This window comes from Achroia grisella, unplaced genomic scaffold (genome assembly GCF_030625045.1).
Source record: "Achroia grisella isolate CSIRO2021 unplaced genomic scaffold, CSIRO_AGI_Agris_v1 utg402, whole genome shotgun sequence".
Classification (NCBI taxonomy): Eukaryota; Metazoa; Arthropoda; class Insecta; order Lepidoptera; family Pyralidae; genus Achroia; species Achroia grisella.
In genome coordinates this window covers 4333696-4348380 of record NW_026712841.1, presented here as the reverse complement: position 1 = coordinate 4348380, position 14685 = coordinate 4333696, and the positions used below count along the sequence as shown (strand labels likewise).

Sequence of the window (14685 nt, the reverse complement as noted above, 5' to 3'; positions counted from 1 at the left end):
TTAATTTTAAATCTATCAGATTTCTTCGTAAGTTGTTCTACACTCTTTACACCTAGTACTGTATATGATTGAGTTAATTGAGTATCATCGAGTCTAGGAATAGCTAGATTAAACATATTATTTTACTGCAGACACTCTTGTTACTTGACTCTGACTACTTGTTTATTGTTAAAGACTGGTCAAATTGAGACAGAGATTAATATTACCTTTCTTGTCTTACTGAATGTCAATTATAATAAATTCATTAAATACAATAAATTTAAATTAATTATGGTCGTATCTCGAGCATCGGGCGACTAGTTATTATTATTATACCTTGAGTTTAGCATGTCGCGGGGCGGGCGCGGGCGCAGGGACTGCGGCTGTGGTCGCGGCGGCGGCGGAAGCGGCCGCGGAAGCGGAAGCGGTGGCGGCGGCGGCGGCGGCGGCGGGCGTAGCAGGCGCGCGCTCGGCCAGCAGCGCCACCTGGTGCAGCACGCCTTCGCGCCGGAACTGCGCGCTCATCTCCTCGGGCAGCCGCTGCATCAGGATCTCTGCCAGCTGCAGCGAGCCCACTACGATGCGCAAGTCGCTCGACGCCATCATGCCCGCGATGTGGGACGATATAACCTAACGCAACATTCAATGCTTGTACTCATAATGTCTAATGGAAAACAACTCAATTATATTCTATATATATTTTGAACACCAAAAAGTGAAATTCAATGACTAACGATTCATATATAATTATATAAATACTTAATTACTTAACCTGGGGGAAGGGGATTGTTAGTAATAGTATAGTGCAGTGCTTACCTGCATCTTGAGCACTTGCCGCAGGAGCGGTGCGTCAGCGTAGTAGACGCAGCGTAAGATAGCCTTGAGCGCCTGCGAGCGCACGGCCGGCCCGGCCGAGCTCCAGTACACCTCGTGGAGAACGGCCAGCAAGGCGCGCGCCAGCAGTGGATTGCAGCGGACCATGGCGATGCGTGGGTCTGTATTACATAACCATATTATTACTTATCACAATGACACAATATTGATTTTAAACACACGGACAGTATGATATCTTAACCCAAACAAACCGGCTCGGGCGCCAGCAACAGGTTGCAGCGGACATGGCGATATAGAATGTCTTCTTAAAGGTATAAATAAAGTTAAGATTTGTTTGTTGCCTATTTTTATTATTAATACAATTTACTAAATAAGGCAAATTAAACAATTATTTATCGAACGCCTCATTGTTTATTTTCTGATATTATATATTATATTCTAACATCAAAATTTCTCCACAACTACTAATTATTTCTATCGCAGACGCTTATGTGAAGTCGAAGGATAAGTCTAACTGACAGTAGACTCATTGTTTGAAATGACATAAGAGTCTGTAATAGAGCTACATGAATATATAATAGATAACATTTATGTTACTAGTGCGTACCGGGTGCGGGCGCGGGCGCGGGCGGTGCGGCGGCGTGGTCGTGCGCGGCGGCGGCGGGGGCGGCGGCGGGGGCGGGCGCGAGGCGCTGCACGGGCCGCGCGGTGCCGGTGTGGTCGTTGAGCTGCTGCATGGCCGTGAGGTCCACCGTGTACGAGCGACCCAGCGTCGACAGGCACACCTCCTCCTCGCCCGCCGCCACGCCCGCCTCCAGCGCCCGGCTCTCCGCCCACGAGTACGATCGCCACGCGCCTGCACAATACCTGCCTTTTAGACTTACGCTCTTTCACACGCCGATAGGCCATTACGCAGGAAAAATGATCATGCAAACGAAACGTACGGCTAACATATAGGAAAGAATAAGTGTGTATACAGCTGTCTTTACATGTACGCTTTTTTAACGCGTCAATACGATTTCACGCAGGAAAGAATGAGTATGTAAATGTAGACAAACAGAATGAGAAAGACAGCTCGTGCCGGCAGCTCATGCATTCCGGCGGATTTCAATCGTACATGCTTTAGTGTCTTTTTTATAATAATTAATTACAATGTACAATAGTGAACATCTGACTATGAAGCATAAACATAATTATATAATTATGTTTATGCTTGCTAAAAATGACAATATTCATATGAGCAAATGTATGCGATAAAGTGAACAAAAAAAAGATACATTGCAATTGGCTATTTTTCTGATATATATTTTATATTTTTGTAGACTTATTTAAAACCCTTACAATTATCTAATTTTCAAAATAAGCTTTATTTGATAGAGAAAACATGAATTTTATTTCTCTTGGTTTGAAATTCGCACTAAAACACTATGTCACGTGACATTTCTGAGCTATGACGTCATATTTCAATAAACGAAACAAGGCTAATACGGCGCTCTAACTGTTTTGTGTGATAAGTATACAGTTTTTATTGGAATTGTGAAAGTACTTTGATGTAATTATTTAGAAGAAATCAATATGTTTGATTGTCCAAAATAAATTAACCTAACCTATGTAACTTCTTCTTCTTAAACTATAGAATAAACAAACCTAATTTCTAAATAATGACACTTTTTTTCTTTATAACTACCTAATAATATAGAAAATTACATCCAATACATTATAATTGGTTCTATTGGTAAAATAAACATTAAATAATAAACTCGGCAGAACAAAAATTAACAGGATTACAGGCAAATAGATTTGCGATCATAAACGACTCTATTCTGGGCAGATATGTATTATCCGTTTTAATATAGCCTAACTCCTTTTCGTGACACTTTATACAACACAAATTGAAATATTTGAGCGATTTTTCTTAGCAAACTATAGAACAAATGACATGTGCTTACTTAACAACGTTTTATTTATTGAATTATGATGTCATACGATGATCAATCATGGCCGCTCCATGTCAACCACAGATAAAAAAGAATCAGATTTATTTTAAAAAAATACAATAATAATGCTTTTTAATGCAATAAACATATTGTATGATTACCGTGTACTAAGAAGCTAACATAAAAAAAAACATAAAATAGTTTTCATATTTTATTTCTACAACTGTCAAATAGCCAATTCCTCACGATCGTACGTGATGGCTTTCCGCAGTAATTGTAAGCGCTTCATAATCGAGCTTGAAAGAATGTATCGTGTAAAAGTAATATGTCCTACTTAATAAATAAATAATTAGGATGATTAATAGTACAAATTCAGGAAAGCATATAATGTATACCTCTATCATCGCGCCACTGCCAGTGCGCAGCGCGGTCCGTTGTGGCGGACCAGGGCCGGTCGAGATGAGCGTCTACAGCGAAGATGCCGTCCGTCGGTAAACGCGGCATCAGCTCACCGATCAGGCATGTGATCTCGTACAGTTCTTGAGGCAATCGTGGTATCAGTTCCACTTGCTGTGGAGGAAGTCATTGATTTACAATTGCACTTTAATATGTTGTTTCTTAAACAGAAGATAGTGACCGAATGAATTAGCAATTACACTATGATAGGGAAAGGCAGCACTATTATATATTAGATTGTCACATATTTATTAATTAATATTTAAGGTTATTGGTAATATGAACGCCTTGTTGTATCTACACCAGTGTATCTACACAATTTAAATACAAAGGTAATACTTATTTTGGATAATCTTAAATATAGAGCATTTTTCTTAACCTTTGAATTTCGAAAAATCAATAATTATTTAAATATTTTAATATTAGTTTGTTTTTCTTCTTGTACAAAGAAAACTTCATAATCTTAAGCAGTCTTAGGGCACAGCTCCAGGCGGCGACTTTGTTTTATACTATGTGAAGATTAAATGTAAATTCATATTTACATGGTTTTTATGCCTGCTGGATGCGACCGTAATTAGCTCAGTCTACGATTGCGGAATATACTTTACATATATTAGAATACAATAGATGGACGATATACCTCCTGTTGCAGCGTGGAGCCGGTGAGCAGACAAAGCAGCGTATCAGCAATAGACCTCTGGTGAAGTGCGAGCGCCAGCTGCGGGCACGCCGCGCACATCACCCACAGGAGCCGCAGCACTGTGATGAATGTCGCCCCGGAGATCAGAGGCGGCTGCACCACCAGCTATACAACAATACTTTGTTGTATTTCAACTATTTACATGTATTGTACTTATGTATTACGAGATGAGCCCGCGAATTTGAACACGAATAACAGAATCGAATAACACATTTTTCTATTAACAACAATTTTAAGTGAAGATTACCACAATTCATTACTAAAAATATTAGAACACTATTATATTCATATATGGCTGTAGTTATATATAGCATTATAGCGAGAAGAAAATTATTTTAATCGAAACAGAAATTGCTTTCGAAAATTTAATAATCTACATGTGAAGTCTAAATATTTACTCAATTCTGAATTATTGATTCCTGACAGTGATGTATTTAAATTAATTTGCTTAAAACAATTATATATAGATGGCATATAAATATTTATATATATTCAATACTAACAAGTTGTTGTAAATTGGTAAGGAGTTCCGGTGTGGCGATTTCTTGCAGTCGTGCGGGATCATGCTGGAAGCTGTCTACTAGACGAGAGAACGCGAGGCATACGCACTCCACCGACTTTTTGTCTTGTTGTGTGAGTCTGCAAATAAAATTATAACTAAAATCCATACTCAACATTGCAGAACTTACCTAAGACCACCAGTCTTAATACTGTACATGATGAATGACAAAAATGTCACAAATCTTTCCTTTGTAGAATATCTAATCAGTAAATTCAGTCAATATACTTTTTATATGTATATGGAGATTTCTTAATTCTAATTTTGAACTATTTTATACGATTTTTCTTATAAAATAGTTAAAAATCCCTTCTGAAGTGATGTTGTCGTACATACTTTCGGAATTTATTTTTAATTATTTCTACACATAAATAAATGTAAGAAAATATTTTATAATTGAAAAGATAACTATAATATCACTTATTTATTTATTTTACATTCAAAACATTCTATTTAGAAACTATTTGGAATATTTTGTTTTCGTATTAGAAGTAGTTTTGATTTAGTTACTTATCACTATATTTTACCTGTTAGCAAGCAACTGAAGTGAGTCTCGGACAAGATGGAACTCATCTGGTGTAAGGTTTTGGCAGCAATTTGCAGTGATAGAAAGCGCCGCGCGTTGAGCGTTGATCGAAAAGAAGTCCAAGTAAGTCAAACAGGCCGATACACCGCGCTATAAACAAAGATAACATCATATTACTACTGATATAACCACATAGTAGCTGGTTATTTCTTATATGATAACAGAAAAGATATATATTATTATTTATTAATATATTTCGAATAGCAACTTCCATTCAACGATATTTAAATAAAGTGGCAGCGATCTCATTGTATTTATGCTCGGGCTGCTATAACACATCTGATGCGATTGATGATCTGATCATCTGATCTGATTGTGATTCATTTTATAAAGCTAATATGAATCACAAAACATAGTCAGGATAACTTGTAGTTACGTGGAACAAAATGCATAGGACAGTGGGTACCAAAGGACTGAAAATCACACCTAGAAGACTAAGTAGTTCTTGTTTACATGTTTTTTTTTTTAATTTAATTGGAATGGTAAACAAACCGACGACTCAACTGATGATTCATGTACTATTTTAACTTACGAGTGTAATAAAGACATAAGGGGTATTCTACATTAACACAAACGCTATACATACCGCCTGCAGTATAGCCTTGGAGTGTCGCCGCGAGAGCATGTCAAGAGCTGTTAGACTCTGCTCGGCGACGTCCATGCAGGTGATGGCCTGCAGCTTGTCGAGGAAGGCCGGCACCGCCAGCACCACCGCGCCGCTACTGCGGGGCAGCGCCTCCAGCATGTACGTCAGAGCACGGCACGCGTGATTCATCTGCAAACAACCCCACTCATGATTTACAGCAACCTTGAGTTATTGAGAATAGAGTATTATAATACATTATCTACAATATTAACTGGGTCTTATCACGAATAATTTTATGGCAAATAAAGGTATTTGTCTCTCACAACGTTTCGACGAGGCTGTACTAGCCAATTCTGGAGAGTATTATAATGTTGTGTTTAGCAATTTATAACGTGTTTTATTTGCATGTGTGTTCATATAGTACGTAGCAAATTTACAGCAACAATTAAAAAGCTGTCAAATATTTATTGCTGTTTATTATTTATTCTTTAATGCACTATTTATAAAGTACAACTGGCAAGTTTAATGCCATATAGCATTCTTTACCAGCTAATCATTAGGTAAAACAGAAAGCGTTTGAAGGCATATATGGGTATAATCTCTGTCTTTCATAGATATTTAATTGTTTATGCATAAATTCACTGCCTTATCTCAAATACAAAACCCAAACACAGTTTACAACGCCCGCTGCTTGGCGCCTATAATATGTGAAACTGAGGTATCCACGAAGAGATCAAAAAGAATACCCCGGTAAAATAAGTATACGCGATAAGTTTGACGCGATCATTTCTTTCTTAATTATATTTACACTTACCATATCAAAGTTGTGTTCAGCTGCAAGCAAGTTCACAAGTGCCGGAACCACCTGCCTGACCGGAAAGCCGGCGAGGGTGTCTTCATTTCCCATTACGAGCAGTTGGCACATCTCTATTACCGCTTGAAGCTGCTGGCCTTCATCACCTGTAGCTTGCAGCCCGGCTAACAACTGGGCAGCTTTAGAAGCAGCTATGGATAAAAATATTATTCATAATACTGCTATTTTCGTTTATACAATTAATTATAGTATTTAGTTCTACTGGATTAATAGTGTAAACAGGTATATTCAATAATTACATTGTGCGAGGAATCGAAAGCTCGGCTATCGAATGGAAGGTGGCGTTCTAAACTGCTAGACCAGCGCTATAAGATTTATTATACATAGTTTTATTAGAGTCTAAAGTTTTCATAACATTTTAGGTATTTCAGTTAGTATAGATATTTTATTAATCTGTCGTATTTACTCATATCAAACTAATTACAACACTAACATACAATATTATATGAATAGAAGGAAAAATAGAAATACCAAATGGAGTTGTGAGCATACATAGAAATAATATTCCTGCAAATAAATTATTTAATTATAAACTATTAAATAACCAATAAATAACTTAATTTAAAGATTATTTAATAGTCACATTTTTATGCTTCCTCACATTCGGAATGCAAACTCATCACATTAAGATTGAACAAGAAATTTATTTATTACTCTTTTAAATAAATATTGTTCAGATTTACATTTTCAAGAATTTTGTGTGAATACAAACTGCCGAATAGCAAAGCGTGGCACTAAAAAGTTTGGAAAACAGTTACCTAACCCTTAAATAGAATCAACACCAATAGTCATTTCTAAGCCAACGAATTACACATGTTATATTACAGTCCAGTCACATGAGAGTTATATCGGAGGTGACCAGGAGTAGAGTGTGTGCGTACCGGAGTTGGCGGTGACGGTCCTGTGCAGGAGGTGCTGCATGCGCGGGCCGAGCGCGCCCAGCAGGTGGGGCGGCAGGCCGCGCGCCTCCAGCAGCGCCTGCAGCCGCCCCACCTCGCCCTCCTCCGACGACGACTCCTCGCCCGCCGCGCCCGCGCCGCCCCCGCCCGCGCCCGCCGCCCCGCCCACGCCCACGCCGCTCCCGCCGCCGGCGCACTCCTCCGCTGAACGCAATTACTATTCGTTAGCTATGTTTACATTATTTAATTAGTAAAAAACATGACATCTTTATACGTATAAATAACGACAGCGTCACATTTGATACACGTACCCTTTCACACGGATAGGTTATCACGCATGAAAGAATGTAAATGTAGACAAAGAGAACGAGAAACACCGTGGGCGCTGCCAGCTCGCGCTATCTCGCGTTCTATATTCGTACGTGCTTTAGCCCCGTTTAAATTATTAATAATCAATGCAAAATTGCGGACATGTGACTATGGAGTTATTAATAATTTATAAATCTTGAATTGTGGTTCTAATGTAGTATGATGCTGTGATTCAAACCTTAAGACAAAAATGAAGTCCTGTAAAGTACTTACCTTTGCCCTTTGGTTTGGCGTCAGTTGACGCGTTGTCAGGCATTAAAGCGGCCGAAGCGGAAGCCGGCGGTGTGGAAGAAGTGGATGCTACAGCACCCTACATAAAAACAATACATACATGTAAAATGAACTGTCTATAACATAAATCACGAAATAATATTCTTTATTGCTTATTAGGGGCCATCCATAAAGTCCTTCAAATTCAGGAATTTTTCGCAACTTTCCTTACCCCTTACCTCTTGTTATACTTTGTCATACTTTGCCGACCCCTTTAAGAGGTCAAGGATCTAGACCGCTTTAAGGTGGTTTGAATATATGTAGAAAAGACTCCTTATTAGATATGACAACTTTCACTGACAAAATTTATAAATTTAGAGCTACACGAATAAACATCCACCTTACCAATAAATTTTTGATCACGTACTATCAAAAACCAATTAATAAAAATAGATTTAAAATTATAATATATTAAATGTTACCGTGGTTAGAGGCTGGGGGTGAGACCGGCTGGACGCACCACCAGTACTGGCACACGAACCCAGACTGCTTTTGCCTGCAATAATAAAATAATTATTATAATAGAAATAATTATGTGACCTTTTAAAAGTTAAAGGCGAGATTATTGAAAGTCAAAAAATTTTTTTTATATATTAGTTTGTATGGAAAACTATCGTATATTATTTACTTTTCATGACATATCCGACGACAATCTTCGATATTTATCTAACACCTCAAAAATAAAAATAATAAGAAACAAATTATATGTAGGTAGTTCGAACTAGAGAACAAGGTGGTAAAGTGAAATTATAAGTTGCAGTAAATATATTCTACAGGTACAAAACAAAACACATCAAACTTTGTTGTTTATACAATATAGGGGCTGTTCAAGTATTACGTAAGCAGATTTATCACAATTATTTACCCCCCATCCCCCTTGTCAGCAAAAGTAAGCAAAGCTCTTACCCCTCCCCCCATGCTTACGTAAACATTTCTCAATGAATGTATTGTTTTTTTAGCAAAGACAATGTGAGGGTTGCCATTCGTGTAAAAAAGTAAATTACGACCGATGACGTAATCATCATACAGACTTCCCCACCCCCATGTCATCCAAAATAAGCAAAGAAAAGAACCCCCACCCCCCTATAGTGCTTACGTAATACTTGAACGGCCCCATAGTTGCCATTTCTTAGACCATTCGGAAGAGATATATTTGGTTATTATTATTTTTATGTTAACTTTGTTAGTAGAGGAGAGTTATGAACTTAATGCTATAGTGTTAATTATTTTATTGTAATAATTTAACGTAAAGGCTATAATACAATATTTTCCTGTTTTCTTCTTTCTATAATAAAATATTAGAGGGTGGACTCACTGCCCCCTCTGATTTGTAGACAGTCTTGTCTTGATTAATACCACTTAATTTTATTATAAGCAGCAATTGTACTAGTTTGATATTTGAAACTAATAAAGATTATCATTATTATTATCGAGCCTACAAAATAAAATAGTGGTATTATACTGTTGCTCAGTAGAGGCACAGTATGGCCAACGGTGATCGGTCGGTACTACCAACGGTGTGGGGTTGTGGTACCTCGTTTATCTCGACGCGTGGACGCCGGCTGCGGCTGCGGCATGTCGCGAGTCCGCGCTCGCCGGCCGCCCGCCGCGCTACTGCCCGCGCCCTCGCTGCCTCCCGTCTGACACAAACAACACTAAATGGTGACCACCTAATTGTCTCCATCTTATATAATTTATGACATCATATCCGTACGATTATAGTTACAACTAGCGGTTCCCGCGAATGGAATTTAACTTGTATTTTTCTAAAATAAAAGTAGCCTAAGTTATTCCTTATTACATCAGCTACCTGCCAAAAAAAGTCCCGTTAAAATTGGTCCAGCCATTTCAGAGATTAGCGGGAACAAACAGACCGACAGACAGACAGACAAAAATTTTAAAAAGTGGTTTTTTGGCGTATTTACCAGTTTTATATTCATATGCATGTAGTAAAAAACTGTTATTTTAATATTACAAAGAGACACTCCAATTTTATTTATATGTATAGATAATAATAATAAGCCTAGATAATTCACAAAACGTCTCTTAGTCCCGACTAAAGCAGAGCTTTTCTTATGGGTACTAGACAACTGATATAAATACTTATATATTATATTGTAAATACATACATAATATACTTAGAAAACATATAAGATACAAACAATCGTATTTACAAATACCAATGTTTGTACCGTGCGAGGAATAGAACCCACAACCATCGGAAGTAAAGTGATGTGCTCAACTACTAAACCACCGAGCCTGTCAAAGGCGGCCGTCTGGCTGTTACCCGCCACATAATCTGTATTTATATGTAAAAGATGGTCTATATCCGTTCTAGTGATACAATCTAGTTTTGCTTCATATTGTAGTACCCACGCGTCATACTGTCTGCGATACCTACATTGTTTTTATATGATAAGATCTTGTAATATTAAAATTTTAGCATTAATTGATTATTGATAAAAATATCTATTCCATATTGATATTTCAATTAGAACGCGTAGTCGACTTGTGGACATGTGTAAATAACGATAGATAATAAATTATGTTAAATAAAATAAGATTCCATATGTAGGGCACAGTATCATTTAAAAATTTGATAGTTTTATGTCTATTAGAAGTCACATTCTCAACAGCATTTTCTTTACCACCACATTACTTCCGAAGGTTGCTGGTTCTATTCCTATATGATATGATATATATGATTGTTCCTATCAGTTGTGTAGTATCCATAATAAAAGCCAAATAACGTAGCGTGTATTATTCTGGGTTATTATTATTATACTAAAGGTAATTTTTAGAACTCACATGTCTTTTTGAAGAAGTATCCTGTCTCTGACGTTGAGAAGTGCTGGCTCCTCTCGTCAGGCAAGCTCCCAGGGTCGCCCCCGTTGCAGCAGCGATACTCTGAGCAAATGATAATAAATGTAGCATGTGGAAATTTTTAAAAGCAGGATTTTGCAAGTAATTTATATAAAATAATTATGTTTTTGTTCTTTGCACTTCTTTTATTGAAAAGAAGTGCAAAGAACAAATTTAATTTAATAATATATTGATATTATTAAATTACATTACATCATCAATATTATTGCTAACATTAAATTATAATTATCACTTCACAAATGTAAACATCAATAGCTAAATAAGGAAACAATGAATAATTTTGGGTACTAGGACACTATTAGTAATCCATGTATTCTGTTACAAGCTAAAATGGTATGATATTAATATTATTAAATTAATATGTCATTTTACCCTCCGCGCGTTAGTTTGACGTAAATATGGAAGGTCGCGCGGCACTATAAGAAGTTTGCTGCCCGAACTATGCGCTTTTGATGAGCTGGCTTCTGTAAAATAAAAACAATTGTTTCACTGAAATATTATTAAAATGTGCAAATCATGATTTCATATTTATATGAAAATGTATCACTCTTGTTTTCTAAAAATGTAGACAGATTGAAATATCAAACGTCTTTATCCTAACACAACTCTGGCTTTATCTAATGCCATGGTCAGTACAAGCTGATTTTGAAAATTCATATCTCTCCTCTCACAGTACGATCTATGATGTATGACTATATTCATATTCGCCGCTTATCATTAAAACTATTAATACCTTCAATATCCTTGTAAAGCGGAGGAGTAACAGTCCTTCCGCGGCTATCTGCTCCGCTTTTGTGCTCTGGTGTTGTGCTGATTTGTACCGCGTCACTCGTTGACGGGTGTTCTGTAATATTGACACATGAATATTATTATACAATGCGAAATTCTATATTATCACTTTGAAAGATTGCGGCTGATACAAAATGATAACAGGCCTGATAAGATGCGAGCAGAATGCCACAATAAACTCTTTAGTGTAGTTGAAATACGTACATGTGATTGCAGTAATGCGTCAATCAACTATTAATATTAATAATAATTTCGTCGATCAACTAATTGGGTATAAATAATTATGATGCAGTTTATGGTGATTTATTACTGTTAATTATTAATATGTAATCGGTGTATATAATGTACCTGTATGGTCACTAATAATAGTCGAGGTAGGAGGGCCGAGGTCACGGTGGTGTCGATTCCGTAGCAGGTACGTGCACGACGTGAAGGACGCTGACGGCTGATCTGATTTCTCAGTTTCAAAGTCAAATACTTTGTCTTCTGGAAATTCCTTGTTTGTATCTGCTATCTCCTTATTATGAGAATCAATTTTAAATTTCTTGGTACACTCCTCGAAATTTATTAAGAAATTGCTTCGCCTATTAGATAAAGAACGATGCGCTGAGCGTTTTCTTTTCTTCCCTTTCCTTCGGCTGGTTGTAGGACTGTATACAGAATAGTCAGAATCCAGAAGTTCTGTTACAGTCGACGAACTAAATGGCGAGTAAGCAAAGTCTCTATCCTCCAACGGCAGTAAGCCTCCTTCCGACTGATTCAACTGCAAATGTTGAGTTGAAGTAACTGTGGCGTTCTGGTTAATTAGGTGTGACAATGTTTGTGTTTTTAAACTGTCCGGTAATAGCTCACAAGCACTCTCAGTAGATTTAAGAGCAGTCCGTGAGCGTGTGCAGTAGGCGACGCAATCGTCAGTGCTATTATTCGATGTGGAATAGCTCTTGCGTTTCTTTCTTTCATGCGAAGAAGTTCGCCCGCGTTTCGGATATATGTTCGTGGAAGACTTATGGATGTCTCCACCTTTGAAGTTGATAGTGTCACAGCGTGTTTCGTATACGTCAGCGCCGTAAGACCAGCGTTCAGTGATGGAGTAATCAGATCTAGGTAAAGTACTAATGAGACGTGAGCTTCTTCGCAGCTCGAGGGGCGCCTGCCGCTCAGCGTCGCTGCGGCGGCTGGAAGAATTACGGCTGGTGGAGCGCGGCAGGGGCGACGTCACGTTACGTCTATTTCTGCGACTGTGATTCGCTTGACGAACCTGACGCAACCACCGACCGCCCACCACCCTGCTAGGAGAAGACCTGCACAAATAATATTATTATTAATAAAAGTACCAAGTTTATTGTTATGAGCAGTATTATTTTAAACTAACAATATTTTACTTAATATATATTTACAGTCAACCCTCCTATAACGCGGTGAGTGCGTACCGCGTTGTATGGAAACCGCGCTATAAGAAACTCGGATTTAACCATACAATTAATAATTCGTAGCGCGTTCTATGGAAACCGTCTACCGCGTTGTATGGAAACCGCGCTATAAGAGACTCGGAATAAGTACAAATCACATCATTCGTACCGCGTTATATGGAGACCAATAAATACAAAAGACAAGATAAATTATAAATTATTTTTATTGAATTGAAGAGTATGAACTCTTCAATTCAATAAAAATAAGGAAATGATGAAAAAAATGAAACAAAAACTAAACTAAAAAACTGTTTTATAACAAAAACAAAAGAAAGACTTTTGTAAAATGATGTAATCTTTCAACACTCATCCTCACTGTCAGATATGAGTCGCCTAACTCGCCTTCTTTTAATGGGCAAAATGTCTTCCTCACTTGGCTGATCTTCACATTGGTTTTAAGCGGCTAAGACATAAGCAGAACGTAGTTTTTCTATAGTTCACGCAACAATGTAGTCAAAAGATCACATATATATCTTTCATGTTACAGTTTCGTTAGACACACACACGCATGGCACGCTGTCGATGCGAAACTATTTAGTTAATAGAAGTGGAAGATAGCGCATGAGGAGAACCACCCACCCGTGAACCACGCTGATATAAACATATCCAGTTAAAACCATTCATTGGGTGCACGGAAAGAACTGATGGGACGTTGTTGAACGGAAACCGCGCTGTAAGAGTACCGCGTTATAGGAGGGCTGTCGCAATTTTAGCTCCGCGTTATACGGAAACCGCGTTCTGAGAGTACCGCGTTATAGGAGGGTTGACTGTAATTGATATTATATTCTACATGTAAAATAACATATGCCTGATTGTTGTATATCAAATAAACAACAATAAAATATTTTAAATAAAACATATGTCAATTCCTCATACAAGAAATAGTCTAATTTGAGACTAATTTTGTATGTAAACAGCTTGTATACCAGGAAAAATACAATAGAATAAAATATCAATTAATTAATTTGCTTTATTGACCACTAAAATATGGTACAAAACTGGACTTAATACTATAACATTCTCTCCAGTCAATGTTTGGGAAGTGCACAGATACATGATTGTGATTTAGAAATATATGTGCATAATAATTAGGGTTCATGATTTCTCGAGCTTTTCAATTTCTCGGGTCTCGAGAATTCTCGAGGTTAATTTCTCGGGTCTTCTCGGGTTGTCGAGAAATTTACATTTACGTACGTTTTCTCATATTATTTGGTTCCAATAACGTCAAAAAACTCAGTGGTTTCATTTGTTACGAAAACCACTGCATTTTTTGTTAAATATTAAATATAAATTTAACTATAAAATTAATTATAAAACCCTTATTGGATTGGTATATTTAAAAACATTATACATATTATGAATAAGCAATTTTTTTTAAAAATACTCAAATATATAAGGTTACGTATGAAATTAGCGTTTTGTCGTACTGGCCACTTTGATCTTAAATGTCTCCTCTTTGGTTAGAAATTTCAATTTTCTTTGGGTCACTCAGCTT

The 14685-nt window shown here is 37.2% G+C and overlaps 1 protein-coding gene across 3 annotated transcripts in view; it reads right to left on the bottom strand.

The window, feature by feature from the left end:
• The window catches only part of LOC131844487 (E3 ubiquitin-protein ligase TRIP12), a 59620-nt gene that overhangs the window by 14064 nt on the left and 30871 nt on the right, over positions 1-14685 (bottom strand). For all 3 annotated transcript variants that reach the window (XM_059193392.1, XM_059193394.1, XM_059193393.1), the window contains exons 3-19: positions 12070-13022; positions 11666-11776; positions 11305-11396; positions 10858-10956; positions 9584-9689; positions 8472-8545; positions 7993-8089; positions 7393-7614; positions 6452-6642; positions 5638-5826; positions 4993-5141; positions 4410-4545; positions 3847-4011; positions 3146-3320; positions 1421-1669; positions 796-974; positions 316-609 (exon numbers count right to left, since the gene is read on the bottom strand). In XM_059193392.1, coding sequence (XP_059049375.1) covers positions 316-609; positions 796-974; positions 1421-1669; positions 3146-3320; positions 3847-4011; positions 4410-4545; positions 4993-5141; positions 5638-5826; positions 6452-6642; positions 7393-7614; positions 7993-8089; positions 8472-8545; positions 9584-9689; positions 10858-10956; positions 11305-11396; positions 11666-11776; positions 12070-13022 — 3481 coding nt within the window. The remainder of the gene's footprint in view (positions 1-315; positions 610-795; positions 975-1420; positions 1670-3145; positions 3321-3846; positions 4012-4409; positions 4546-4992; positions 5142-5637; positions 5827-6451; positions 6643-7392; positions 7615-7992; positions 8090-8471; positions 8546-9583; positions 9690-10857; positions 10957-11304; positions 11397-11665; positions 11777-12069; positions 13023-14685) is intronic.